Source organism: Salvia hispanica, chromosome 3 (assembly GCF_029641045.1).
Source record: "Salvia hispanica isolate PSC_SH4W2 chromosome 3, Shi_PSC_v1, whole genome shotgun sequence".
In the NCBI taxonomy this organism is placed as follows: Eukaryota; Viridiplantae; Streptophyta; class Magnoliopsida; order Lamiales; family Lamiaceae; genus Salvia; species Salvia hispanica.
Window position 1 is genome coordinate 30544725 of NC_142694.1, and position 15896 is coordinate 30560620.

The 15896-nt window shown below is 33.3% G+C and overlaps 2 protein-coding genes across 2 annotated transcripts; both read left to right on the top strand.

Moving 5' to 3' along the window:
- The first annotated feature begins 1157 nt into the window (after positions 1-1157).
- On the top strand, positions 1158-2047 carry LOC148930540 (large ribosomal subunit protein uL3z-like). Its single transcript, XM_089066520.1, has 4 exons — positions 1158-1203; positions 1533-1588; positions 1697-1837; positions 1934-2047. The coding sequence occupies exons 1-4, from the start codon at positions 1158-1160 to the stop codon at positions 2045-2047; spliced, it is 357 nt and encodes a 118-aa protein (XP_088922646.1).
- Positions 2044-2777, top strand: LOC148930541 (large ribosomal subunit protein uL3-like). Its single transcript, XM_089069453.1, has 2 exons — positions 2044-2321; positions 2519-2777. The coding sequence occupies exons 1-2, from the start codon at positions 2059-2061 to the stop codon at positions 2775-2777; spliced, it is 522 nt and encodes a 173-aa protein (XP_088925579.1). The 5' UTR covers positions 2044-2058.
- Positions 2778-15896: the final 13119 nt, after the last annotated feature.

Genomic DNA, 15896 nt, shown 5'->3' on the forward strand with positions numbered 1-15896 from the left:
GAATAAATCAGGAATCGTTGAATTGTGATGGAGAAAATTCGTAAATCATGACTGATCAATTCACAAATTTGGACGATTCACGATGAACAAATCAGAAATCTGGATGATTCAGGAAAAACGCGATTTGATTAGGAAGATCAAATAAGAAATCTGGACGGAAGATGAACAATTTTGAATCTATGGAAGAAATCATAAGCTGAATTTGGTTCAGATTGTACAAATCGCTACACACAATTCACGTTAATCTTATGAGTTCCGAAAATGCCCTTGGGCTTTTATTTTGAGAAAAATCTGAAAGATTATTTAAGCCATAGGATTAATTTGGAGTAATAAGATATGTGGCTGAGATTTAGTCTCTAGTTATACACTTAAAATTAGTTAGACCTTGATCACTCCTCTCTCTCTCTCTCTCTCTCTCTCTCTATATATATATATATATATATATATTGGGTCTTGTTAGGTTGAGATTATTTACCTTAATTGAGAAATGAGATGCAATATGGGCCACTAATCCATAAGATTCATGTAATGTCAACAGATAACACATTATGTCAACAAGGGGGTATAATTGTAATTTCATTAATAAAAGGCAGAAAACATAAAATTATATTTCAAACCATTTTCTAAAATCTTCTCTAAAACTATCGCTAAAAACCTGCAAATCTTCATACAAATCTTCATAAAATCGAAGACCTTCAAAATCGAAGACCTGCAAATCTCGCTGAAAATCTGCTGATCTTCAAATTTCAATTCGTAGACCTTCAAAATCGAAGAGCAAAATCGAACAGTTTTGTGCAATGACGATAGAAAAACAAAATCGAAGACAATCGGTTGAAGCGTGTAGCTGAATCGGCTGAAGCAACGATCGAAGAGAATCGACATTCCAAATCGGCGGTGGTTGAAGCGACTTCTTCAGGTTGATGAATTTTCAAAATCGTCGTTCATCCGAAAATTGAAGAATTTTTTAACAACAGACGACTAATTCGATGGAGTTTGGTTGAATCTGAAGTTTTTAGGTTGATTTTATCGACTTCGATTCTGTTTTTATGCTTTATTTGTTGATGCCCAGTCAAATTTGTTCCTAATCAGTTTTTTTTTTCGCTTTTTCATTTTTAGGTTCGAGTACACTTCATAATCAAAGCCTAAGGTGTTATCTGATGGATTCTTCATCTTATTCAGAGTTGACGTTGATGAATGTTGAAGGTATTTTGGTTTGATTTTCATTAACATGACTTTTTTGTACTTTGTTGGTGAATTATACTCTATTGACATAAATGCAGATTTGCTGACATTCTATGTAGAATTTATTGATATCATGCATAATCTCTGTTGCTATCATGATAATTTCTTGTTCACATAAATGCAAATCTGTTGATATTTGAATTGATGTGCATTCCTACTGAATTCTAATTTGTTTGTCATTCCAGTGGTAGACATGCTCTATTATATTACAGAGATTCTGTGTTGAACTAGGCTAAAGTTTTATTGAAAGCACGAAATGTGAATATTCTGTATTGAAATATTTATTGCAGAACTTCACAAGAAGGAGACATGTGAAGCTGTCACCATGATTGAAACACCACCTATGGTAATTGTTGGTGTCGTTGGGTATGTGAAGACTCCTCGTGGTCTTCGCTGCCTAAATACAGTTTGGGCTCAGCACTTGAGTGAGGAGGTAAAGAGAAGTTTCTACTAGAATTGGTGCAAGTCAAAGAAGAAGGCATTTTCCAAATACTCGAAGAAGCTGGAGACTGACGAGGGGAAGAAAGACATCCAGGCACAGCTGGAGAAATTGAAGAAATATTCTTGCGTCATTCGTGTCCTGGCTCACACTAAGGTATAAACTAATTTCCTTTTTTTGAAATTTTATCACTAATTATTTTTTTCATCAAATTTGACTATAAGTTTAAAGTTTTCTATTGCTATTGTACAGATAAGAAAAATGAAGGGATTGAAGCAAAAGAAGGCACACATGATGGAGATACAAGTGAATGGTGGGACTATAGCACAAAAGGTTGATTTTGCATATGGTTTCTTTGAGAAATAGGTCCCGATGAGATGATTGACATTATTGGTGTCACAAAGGGTAAAGGGTATGAAGGTGTGGTTACACGTTGGGGAGTCACCCGGCTTCCTGGCAAAACCCACAGGGGACTTCGTAAGGTCGTCTGTATTGGTGCAAGACATCCTGCTAGAGTTTCCTTCACTGTTGCTAGGGCTGGACAGAATGGATACCAACATCGAACTGAACTGAACAAGAAGATCTATAAGCTTGGCAAGGTTGGGAAAGAAGAACACACATCCTCTACTGAGTTTGACAGGTTCCAACACTAGCATCTTTGCAATTTGCATTATATATACTTCCATCTGTCAATTCTTTCCATTGAAATTGATCATATCAGTTTAAACAAATAATGATTTGTTAGTTTGTGAATGAACAGATCCAAGTACAATCTAATGTATGGAAATACTATGTTTTTCTCGTTTATCTAATGACTTGTATGTTGATTGATTGCAGGACTGAGAAAGATATTACACCAATAGCTGGATTCCCTCACTATGGTGTAGTAAAGGATGATTACTTGATGATCAAATGCGGGTGTGTGGGTCCTAAGAAAAGTGTTGTGACTCTTCGTCAATCTCTCCTCAAACAGACATCTCGTGTTGCCCTCGAGGAGATTAAGCTGAAGTTTGTGGATACCTCATCCAAGTTTGGACATGGATGTTTCCAGACCACTGAGGAGAAGCTGAAGTATTATGGTGGGGCCAAGGCATAAATTATTTACTGAAAAGTAATTACATTATTTGGCATCTAATGGTCGGCTCATTTTTGCACTAGTCTTGGACAGCTTAGTTTTTTCTCAACTTGTTTTTCGTGATAATTTGTGAGAGTTACATTGTTGTATTGAGTTGTAATATTCTGATTGATTTTTCATTCTTTCCAATTGTTATTTTAACCCAATTGTCTCGTAGATTTTTCAACTTTGCATGTTGTGGCACATGACATAAAGAAATAAGGTAGCAGGAATGAGTCAAGTTGGGCTGGAAACAAATGTCATTGAATCATATCAACTTTACATAAGATTACAAAATTTTCAAATATCAAATTATTACAAAATAGTCAAAAGCCTCTGTTGTTGTGTTTGTGGGTGGAGGAAGGGGTTATGAATAGGGTTGAGAGTCCATGGTAGGGTTGCAGATTCACTGGAGAAGCTAATGGCTTGCATGTGCATTTGACATGGTTTGTATGTGCAGTTGACATGACTTGTATGTGCAGTTGATACGATATGGCTTGTACGTGTAGTTGACATGGCTTGTACGTGTAGTTGACATGGCTTGAAAGTGCAGTCGACATGACTTATAATTGTTGACATGGCTTGTACGTGTAGTTGACATGGCTTGTACGTGTAGCTGACATATTATATACCATAGTTGACATGACTTGTATGTGGAGTTGAGACGATATGTACTGTAGTTGACATGACTTATATGTGCAGTTGACATGATATGGCTTGTACGTGTAGTTGACATGGCTTGTATATATAGTTGACATGACTTATAACTGTTGTTGACATGGCTTGTACGTGTAGTTGACATGAGTTGTACATATAGTTGACATGGTTTGAAAGTGTAGTTGACATGACTTGTATTAAAATAACACTTATAATTCACATTTTAATACGGAGAATATCAAATGTCAACTCGTATTAAAATGTCAACAACTAAAAAAATAAAACTTATAATTTACATATCAATACCGAGAATATTAAATGTCAACAACTCGTATTAAAATATCAACAACTAAAAAATAACACTTATAATCCCACAATTTAATATCGAGAATATCAAATGTCAACGACTCGTATTAAAATGTCAACAACTAAAAAATAACACTTATAAATAGTCATAATATCAAATATCAACCGCTTGTATTAAAATGTCAACAACTAAAAAATAACAGTTATAAATAGCCAGAATATCAAATGTCAACAGCTCGTATTAAAATGTCAACAACTAAAAACTAACACTTATAATTTCATATCAATAGCCAGAATATCAAATGTCAACAACTCTATTAAAATGTCAACAACTAACAAATAACACTTATAACATATCAATAGCCAGAATATCAAATGTCAACAGCTCGTATTAAATTATCAACAACTAAAAAATAACACTTATAATTACATATCAATAGCCAGAATATCAAATGTCAACAACTCTATTAAAATGTCAACAACTAACAAATAGCACTTATAATTCACATATCAAAAGCCAGAATATTAAATGTTAACAACTAAAAAATAACACTTATAATTCACATATCAATATCCAGAATATCAAATATCAACATCTCGTATTAAAATGTCAACAACTAAAAAATAACACTTATAATTCACATATCAATAGGCAGAATATCAAATGTCAACAACTCTTATTAAAATGTCAACAACTAAAATAACACTTATAATTCATATATCACTAGCCAGAACATCAAATGTCAATAATTAATAGAAAAATGTCAACAGCTTTCACCGACGACGACTTCTATTGGCGTGCAATCAAGAAACTGCAATTAGAGTTGAAAGACTAAACAAAATTGAACAACGTTTGTATAAAATAAACCTTGTTTGGCTACCAACAATGGTCAGTAAAGCACCACTAATTCACAAATAGAATCATCATCTACTGTACTCATACCCTCAGAATCTGTAGCTTGTTCAAAAACGCAATCGCCACCCAATCTGGCCGCGAAGACGACCACTGCAGCTGCTCAATCTCTGCCCCGGCAGTGTACGCCACAATCGGGACCAATCCGTCCTCCACCGGCTGCCCCATCGACAAGAGGTCCCAAACCAAAGCCTGCGAATCATCTCCCACCGTGCAAATGTGGCAGGAGCTATGCAGTGCCCACGCAATCGCATTCACACCGACCTGATGCAGCTGCAGCTCCACCACCAACAGCGTTGGGAAGATTCGAATTGAACCGAATATGAAGTGTACTCCTATTTCTCCTACGAATTGAACTTTCACCCATAGGCAAACGCAACAAGATTTCTCGAAATCTGAACAACTGCATAAAAAATTCAATTCAGCCAAACAAAAATTAATAAACAAAGAAGAAATTTGCAGAAAGATCAAAGCAACAACAACTGGTATATCCAAACGAATAAAGAAGCCTCAGATCTAGGAAATTTATGCAGAAAAAAAACCTCTCTTTACTGTAGAAGTATTCAATTGAAAACATAGGATACCTTCAACACTCAAAATCAATGAGACAGGTCTGAAATTGAGAACAGCTGTTGCTGATGAAATTGAGATATAGTCATAAGGATTTAGTTGCTTCTAATCATGAAGATCATCAACACCACATTATCATCATGGTAATTGATTGAATTAAACAATTAATTAAACTCCTAATTCATCGATTTGAGATTCAATGTACCACAAGAGTTATTCCTCGCTAGATTGGAGATGACAACAGCACGATCGAGTGGGCGATGGTGGAGCTCCTCCGCCACCCGGTGTGGCGAAGGACGAGCCCCGCCGCGTCGTCGGAGAAGGCAACAGATTCGAGGAAGCGCGGATCGACGATTTGTCGTACCTGCAGGCGGTGGTGATGGAGACGTTGTGGCGGAGAAGGAGCCAGCCTCGGTTTCATCGTCGGAAGAATCGATCAGGCCAGAGCAGGTGAAGAAGCGGCCCATTGCGTACAGATAGGCGGAGAAGAAGCGAAGATTAGATTTTCATGAATTGACGAAAAGGAGAAACTGAGAGATGAAGACGACGCTGGTGAACGAGAGCAGTGTTTGACGGCGATCAACAACAGCGATATGGCGGCGCCAATCGCCATTGTCGTCGGCGAAATTGGAGGGATGAAGATGAAGATGGAGGGCGATTGGTGGTAGCGATTTGGAAAAAAATGAATTTAGAGAAGAGAAGAGATGGATGTGAATTACCATTATGCCCTTTCATATTAAATTAATCTAAAAATATTTATTGTGTGGCAAAATCTGGACCACTCATTTAATAAAAATGAGTGGCTGATATTGCATCTCATTTCTCAATTAGCCTAAATAATCTCAATTGATCACAATCCTATATATATATATATATATATATATATATATATATATATATATATAACAAATTTCACATGTCCTGACAAATAAGTTTCATTTCAAATAAATAGAGTAAATTTATAAGAATGCAGTGGATTTAAGGGCATTATTATCCTAAAAATGTTTTAAAAAATGCAAAAAATATACCTGAAACAAGCAAAATGAATAGAAATGTACAAGAATGCCCCTAATGAATTCCGACGCCTCACCGACGTCACCGTTAGTCCGTTACAATTGGGAATACCAATCCCCAATCAATAATTAATTCCCAAATTAATATTGCAATGAACTACTCAATCCATTTCTTAATAGTTTGAGGCGAAATTTTTTCTCAAATTTGATGAGTATATCTTTATTTATTTTTAAAAAGGTTCGTCCCCACAAGTTAATTAAAGTCACAGTGACAATATTTTGAGTCGAGGTTTTTAAGCGAACGAGGTGGACTTTCTTTTAAAATATACGAAATATCTTTCAATTATGAGTTGTACGGTTAGATTCCAAATATGTTGTGTTATGCCGTATTTTGGAGCTAGGATATGCCTATCTGATCGCCTATGGGAAAGGAGTCCCGACTAGAGCTAATAAAGTTTATCGAATTCATATCTAACTAGGGAATAAGTCCATACTCACACTAGTGTGCATAGGGTTGGGGAAAAATACCGAAAAAATGATATATCGCTCGTATCGTATTGAAAAATATCAAAAAATTATCGAATTTTCGGTATATCGTAATTTTCGATACGATACGGTATCGTATCGTAAGTTTTCGATACGATAACGATATGAATTTTCTTATATCGCGATATATCGTTTTATATCGATTATATGATATATATCATATATATCGAAACATATTGAAATTCAATACATATTGAAATTTAAAATTATAAATATATACAAATCCATTTAATTCATTCATATATTTAGAAAATATATACATGAAACCAAAATAAGAACACTATTTATTTTATTGTGTTGAATATTTTATAAATTTTTGTGTTATTTTTCAATTTTGAAATTATATTTTTCGATATACAGGTATTCGATACGATAACGATATTGATATTATCCATATCGAAAGTTCGATATATCGAAACTTTCAATACGATAACGATATGAAATTCTTTCATATCGATATTTTCGATACGAAACACGATACAACGTTTTCGATACGATATATCATATCGACCCACCCCTGTGCATAGCGAGGATCGGGCGCCATCTTCGAGCTGGCCGGTCCAGCGACCGAGAATGTAGCCACATTTTTTGAGAAAGATAAGATATAGGAAACAAAGAAGTAAATTGAACGCTTACTGATAAGATAAACCTCCTATCAGGCTGATCGGCGTCTGTAGATCGGCGATCGATAAATGCCATTCGTGGGCAAGTGCCCGTCGAACACGACAGTTTTCTCACTTCGGAGAACAAAAGGAACGATAATATTGATATTCTATTGATTGATTTCTCAAATGATTACCATAGCTCCTATTTATAATGTTAATAACTAACTTAATGAACAAGAAAACAAAGATATGGAAAAGATATGCAAATCCAAATATATCTAATGAAAATCCTAATATATCTAACTAATAATGCTTGTATCAACTCCCCATAGTTGAAATCCACCTTGTCCTCAAGGTGGGAACTCGGCAACCAAATCTGGTGTTGTGCGCGGAACATCTTCCGTCGGGCAGCGACGCAGCTTGGTTTGGGATGATATAACTAGTTGTTGTGCGCATGTGGATTCCCGTCGGGCAATGACGTAGCTATGGATCGATCGGTGTGGCTAGTTGCTGTGCGACGTGGATTCCTGTCGGGCAGCGACATAGTTGTGATTCGATCGGTGTTTTGGAGGGTGAGGTCGGGATGAAAGCACCAATTTGATAAGATAAACCTCCTATCAGGCTGATCGGCGTCTGTGGATCGGCGATCGATAAATGCCAGTCGCGGGCAAGTGCCCGTCGAACACAACGGTTTTCTCACTTCGGAGAACAAAAAAAACGATAATATTGATATTCTATTGATTGATTTCTCAAATAATTACCATAGCTCCTATTTATAATGCTAAAAACTAACTTAATGAACAAGAAAACAAAGATATGAAAAAGATATGAAAATCCGAATATATCTAATAAAAATCCTAATATAACTAACTAATAATGCTCGTATCACTTACACTATTCACTTATTTTTTAACACTCTACAATATCCTCGAGAATTAAGATGTTAATTGAACGCTTACATTGTTCACCTACTTTTTCCATTGTTTTCATTATTTTATCTTAATTTTAACTTTAAATTATATTTATTTAAGAATAAATACAAAATAATAAAATTTCATTAAAACAATGAACACTGCATAATTTCCAAAAAAAATATACATAACTAAAATATACAAAAAAAATTACATAATTAAAAAAAAAACTTAAAATTGAGAAGTGGATATATATGTATATGAAATTTAAAAAAATGAAAAATCATGAATACTTTTCCAATAAATATTACTCCCTCCGTCCCCGATTAATTGTCACTCTTTTCTATTTCGGTCCGTCCCTCAATAATTGTCACACTTCATTTTTACTGTAAATGGAAAAGAGTGACAATTAATCGGGAACGGAGGGAGTAAAATATAGTTAAATCAATTTCACATGGTACCCTGGGATTGGTCACGAATTAGCACGCGCAAGCAAGCACATGTGGGTTATCTTGTATATTCAACGCCCTGCAATGGCGCGTGAAGAGTGCATTCTCAATTACCCTTTGAATACGCGGTTGTGATTGTCCTAATGGTTATGACTAAGTCAATATTATTGGTTAGTTGACTCTATTTTAAATTCCTCTGCAGTAGGTGACACTTCAAATATTTTCATAATTTCCACGAAGATAATTTCTCTAATTTATACTATGCTGTAATTATAATGTTCATTTATTACGTGGGAAGTTTCCTCATAAGCATGCAGGTAGTATTGTGATGATGACTTTGAATAAGATGCATTTCATCTTAGTATTCCAAATTAAATTAAATGCCTACTCCACTAGTATTTAATAAAAAGTTAGACAAGTCAAAACCATTGAATCCACAGTGTTAAATACCAATAATAGTTTTATTACGATTATTATCGCTAACCTAAACCGAAGTTGAACCCTTTAGAAAGTCGCGAATCCAGAATTTTCGATCTGGAGGTGCAATAAATAATTATAACAATTTAAAGTTTCAAAATTCGACCGATGCTTTAATCATTTTATATCTTTCTTTTTCGATAATAAACTTCATTATATATAAAAATAAGAATATTTATAGTACAGTATTATATGAATAATTTATTTGAAGTTTACCCACAAAATATATTATTTTTTACGAAGAAATCATAAATTCAATTATCTAAGCAAAATTTTAGTCGATTTAAAAAATAGAAAAAATAAAAATACAAATACATTAGAAAGAGTAAAATATTTCAAAATGCATCAAAAGAATTAAATTGTTTTACAAATGATCAAGAAATAATAAAAATAAAACAAATTCTTGATAAGGGAATCAAATTAACAATGTTTATAAGAAAAAATTAAATAAATTAATTAGAAATTTTGGGTGTACAATAAACAAAAAGATAATCAAATTTAAATGCAGTAAAAAATATCATATACAACGGAAGGACAAAAATAAAATAAATGAATAGATTGATAGAAAATAAAAATAAAAATAAATAATGAGAGAAAAAGCACACTGAATAGATAAGAAATGGAACGGTCGTTCAATTGTTTCTATTTTCAGACTGTGGGAGTACTAAGCAAAATTGAATTTATGTATTTCAGTGTTTTCTAGAATATATGTTCAAAGAATGAAAACTTCTAGAACTTTTCCTTTGGTCATAATTGACACCACAATTAGGGCCACTCCAAATCGAACATGTGACCAAATACTAAACCACTAATTGATTGTAGGACATAATGTTATACTATCAAATAGCCAGCTCCCAGCTTGTTCCATCACTATGCATATATCATATATGGAACTGTACCTCGTAAAACAAATCCACCTTTGATGTCTTAAATACAATTTCACTATGACTATATATACACTAAATATAAATCTATTTTCAAATTTCAGTCCATTGCTTAAACATATGAACTATCTACTTTAATTTGTCCACCACAACCGGCCGGGAAATTAAAGCAAAGGGAAAGCGCCTCTACTCGCTGCAGCCGTCCACCACAACCGGCCGGCTGGTGGATACAAGAGGGGAGCCGCATCATGGCGACCACCGAGCAGACGCTTCCCTTCTTCACCCAGTTCTTCCAGTTCCGAGCCAGCTACGACGACCTCCCAACTTTCACATCAGTTATATGCTTACTCTTTGTCTTGTAACTTTAAAAATTGGTCAGAAAAATCATAAATATTTATTTGTAATTAAATATCCTATGTCGGAAAATTTTTGTCGTCTAGAAAAATCATGAATTTTGATCAAGTCAGTCGCGCATCAACAATATAAAGTATGCATTTATTATAAAACTATATTTTGTCAAACGTATTTCAAATTGATGACATGGCTAACGTATTTGCTAAGTGTATTGAGAAATGATAAAATCCTTTGTCAGTCTCGTCCTTGTAGAACTTTAGTTCCAGATGTCACATTATAAATAATTTTTTCCCAAACTAGACCATGTTAGAATTAATTAAAAAGATGCCAAAATTCATGATTTGAATATAGTGAGTTGATATATACTATATAAACAAATTAAGAAGAAACAAATTTAATGACTACTGAATAAAAGCTGATAAATTGAAACCACAATTTAGCTCAAGCCACTTTCCATCACCTTGAATACGTTACGCCGTAATTTGAACAACACTTCTCAAATGGGAGTTCTAGAAAACTATTTTCCATTATAAATGTGATCTCGATTAGGGTTTCTTCATGCAGAAAATGGAAACCTCTCTATAAATATAGGCAAAGAATTAGGCTTTTAACTTGTATTCTCTTTTTCCTTTTTGTTAATTTCCACTTATATATACATACTCCATTTATTGAAATATATAAGGAATTAATATAATTAATATGGGTGATGAAGAAGTGTTAGTAGGTTTTAGGTTCCTTCCGACTGATGAAGAACTTCTCACATATTATCTTCCTAAGAAGCAAAATGGACCCTTTGATAGGGTTTGTTCATTTCAATCTAACCTTTTATTTTGCATCTCAATTATGTTAAAGGATGAAGTTCTTATTTTTTGTTGCTTGTGATATTTTCAACTCTCAAAATCTCCGAATTGGAAGGAGAATGACCATAGTCTTCTACATTGGCCGAGCTCCACACGGCTCCAAAACTATCTGGAAAATGAACGAATATAAAGTCTATGATCAGTCTCCTAATCCTCTTGTCTGTGTCTAGGTTTTTTTTTTAATTAGTTAACAAAATGATAATAAGTTATACTCCCTCCGTCCCGGCTAAGATGACTCATTGCTTAGCCGGCACGGGGTTTTAGGAATTATTGGTTAAAGTGTTTAATTGGAGAGAGAAAAGGTGGGTGGAAGTATTAAAGTAGAGAGATAAAGAAAGATGGATATTTTAATAGGAGTGAGAAAAAGTGGTTGAGTGTATTAATTGGAGAGAGAAAATTTCTAAAAAATGAAATGTGTCATCTTAGTTGGGACAAACTAAAAAGGAAAACGTGTCATCTTAAGCGGGACGGAGGGAGTAACAATTAGTATTCAAATTTAATTTAGTTTAAGGTGTTTGACTAGGGTTTCAATTTGAGCATAGGGTTTATAATGTAGTACTGTATTTGATAAATCTAACTCCAGATGATTTGGAAACACGCATGTTGCTTGACTGGTTGTTTGACATATGAAGGAAGCATTCACAAGCAATATATTAATAAGCAACTTAATTTTTAATGTTCTTGCTAAGAACAAAGTAGTTGGTTGGGGATTGATGTACTCCCTCCTTCCGCCATTAGAAGTCTCATTCTTTGGTGGCACGAGTTTTAAGAAATGTTAAGAAAAGTGGGTGGAAAAGAGTTTAGTGGAATATGAGTCTCACTTGTATATATTAGTTTTAAATTAAATGTGAGTGGAACGAGTTAGTGGAATGTGAAACACTGTTACCATTTATGGTAAAAGTGAACTGAGACTCCTATTCGCGAACGGACTAAAATGGAAAAACGGGACTCCTATTCACGGACGGAGGGATTACTTATTATTATGTGTTATAATTATGTTTGGATTATGTTTTTGATCATCAACTATATTTTCAACTCAAACCTTTTCATACTCTCCAAAATAGATTTCCAATAATTTAAACATGTAATGATGATGCTCGTTTAATTAATTAATTAATAACTATGTAAGACAAAATTAAGGAAAAACGATAAAGGAAATCACAAGAAGTCAACAATTATTCATTCATGGGAACTATCCTGTCTGGCTGTGGTTTCTAACTCAATAGTCGTGAGTTGTGACAAGTGACAACTTGCCTTGAATCTTATTATTCTAAATTAATGTTGATTTTCTATTTTAAGGCCACACTAAATATTCCTTAATTCACAATACGGCCGTTTTCCAATATGCGACCATTTGATATATTGTGTGGGTCTGAATTGTGTGAACTAATAATACCATTTTATTTATAAAAATTAATGTCCCCTCTTTAAAAAAAAATGAATTATTACTCGACATTAATTAATTGAGGAGTGGATATATTTATAAAAAAAATAAATGATTTTTTTAAATATAAAAAATTAAACAAAGTAATTCAATTTTCATAAATCCAATTTCTCATTTCTCATAAATATCATTTCATTTACGCGGGATCCAATTTATCGAGGGCGTTTGATAGGCGCACCACCACCATCACATTGGAAAATGGAGTCGATTTGGATATGGCAGCAGAAGTTGAACCCTTGTATGATTCGGAAAACGAGTGTTGATTGACTGCTTGTTTGGCATATGAAAAATTGATCGATAATAATATAAATGGATTAGCATCATTCTACATGTAGCACTGCAGAAATTAATTTGTTGGACTTCTTTTTAATTAAACTAGGTCCAATTTAATATTGTATGCCCAATTTCATGTGCAAATATTATGAAAAGAATATATTGTCACTCATATCTCATCTTTCAATAATCAGCTAAAAAGAATTATCAGAATGTATATATATCTATTCAATGTAAGTTTAATTAAGGTTACTATACTTCGGAATGACACTGCAATCTTTCACAGTAGATCGCCTGACTTCTACCTAAGTTGTGAAACTTATTTTAATTCTGCAACATACTATATGACACTGACTAAGAGAATCATTAGTGATCACTCTTGACTACATTCATTTTGTAATAAAAAAGTATTAGACTCGCTTGTTCATTAATAATTATTCCCTTCATCCCTTAAAGATAGATTAGTATAATCGTTTTGGACCATTCCATAAAATTAGACTGATTCTAAATAAGGAAACCTTTTTTTTTAAAGAGGTGGGTCTCATTTTCTATTAACAGTAGTCTAATCATTTTTTCTTTCTATCTCTTCCTTACTTTATCGATTACGCATTAAAACTCATGTCATTTCAAAAATTGTCTATTAGGGACGGAGGGGTATTTATTTGAGTACACAATATTATATACAATAAACCAATATGGAAGAATAAAACCTTTCATATTAAATTTGGAAAATAAATAGTATTAATTTGTACAGAAAACTCAAAGCATGTTTTTCAGTATATACGTCCAAACAAATTGGGTAAATAAACTTCTAAACAAATGCAAAGTACCATATGTGTTAAAAGAAAAGAAAGCTTTAAGGGATGAATTTCCTTGTGAATAAGTATTGTGTTCATCTCATTCAAACTCACATCTATTTATTGGCTAATATGAATGGTATTTGAAGGGCATGCCATTAACCTAATACATAAATAAGTGGAAAGTTACATCATTGAAAGGTTATAGTCCTTGACATACGCTAGAATTTTAATTCATGACAAATTTCAGAACCTTATAATAATCGTGTATTTTTTTACCAAAGTAAATTATTTGATTAAAAATTGAAGTTAAAAAACAAAGTAATGCATGCCTTCTGTATCTACGGACCACGTTAAGTAACTTCTAATATTAAACTAAAAGTAATATCATAAAAGCAAATGAACCATTTTATACGTGAGTCATATTTATATACTATTATAATTTTTTTAGAAATACACATCCATAATGTGGGTTAAAATTTACACTAATTTTACAAGAAAATAAATTATAAAAGAACAATTATGAGACTAATTGGCCAGTCCAAAAAATGTCATAATTAAGGTTTCATAGTTTGGAAAAAAGACCCAAAAAAGCTATGCATGCATGCGTGGGAAGCAAGTAGTGAGGTAATATGTGACGACTATATAGTAGTAGGACAATATTGATTTCTTAGTCTTATGATAAGTGACAATTTTGTAAAGTTGCATTGAATATTAGTTCTCTAAATTCTTTTTTAAGGCCACACACTATCGCCGATTTCCATATGTCCCTTTCTCATTGCGTGGGTCCTCTATTTATATTACTTTGAATTCTTTGTTTTTTTATAACTGATGTTGGAAGAAGAAATAACGGACTTGTGGCTTGGTCTGTTTTAAACAATTTTTAATGGGCTGAACTTCTTGCAAACAGAATCATATTTTGGTACTAGTGTATGATGTCGTTAACACAAAACATATAATGGATGTAAAGTATCGAGTAATGTCAAGTTACTGCTTAATAATGTAAAAAAGGAAGAAAATAATGTGGAACAAGTTAACTGGATTTTAATATTAATGTACAACAAAAAGAATAAAAATTGTATAATGGATGTAATTAACCGAATTATGTACAGAATAGACTTAATAATGAATTGTACTGGAATAATAATGTACAGTAAGTTGAGTCCTTGTGAACAATAATGTACAACTTCATGAATAATAATGTACGTTAACAGTTTAACAATGCAATGTTATTATGTCTAATGTACATAATGTGTCTAATAATGAACTATACTCAAATAATTGTGTACAGTACGTTAAGTGGTTGTAAATAATAATGTACAACTTCATTAATAATAGTAATTTACATTAACAAAGTAAAAATGTAAAATGATTATGCATAAAATGTTGACAGTGGTAGGACTAATAAGACTAAGACAACGAATTGAATAATAAGACTAAACCGAAAAACAAGATACATCAACATTTCCTCTTGCCCTTACTAAGCTCTTTCTCCTTCACCATCTCTTTAAGCATTGGACAGTTTCTAGAGTCGTGATGTCCCATATCATCGCACGCCTTACACCATCTAAGAGGCCTGGTAGCCTCCTTTATAGCCTTTTCCTTCTTGGAAATCAGATGGCTCACGGAGCTGCTAGCGTGGCTCTTGGTCTTGACAACATCCGGAGGGTGGACCTCAACTACCACTGTATAAAATCACAAAAGAACGGCTCAACAAACATACACATTACAGATCAGAAATCGTTCATTAGAGAGTCAATAAAAACCATTACACAGTAATATATGTGCATTATGTTTATCAGTTAAAACTACTCCCTAACCGAGATGATATCTAAACCCTAGAGGAATGACTGAAACTCGTCCACTTTGGCGACGATTGTTTTATTTACTACATACTAGACCCTAGCCCCAAGGATTGCTAAACCCTTGGGGAATACATAAAACATGCGCCGAACAATCAAACACGGCAAATATTAAACAAAACCATGAGATTGTATAACACATATAAACACAGCAAACATATACATTACAGATCAGAAATC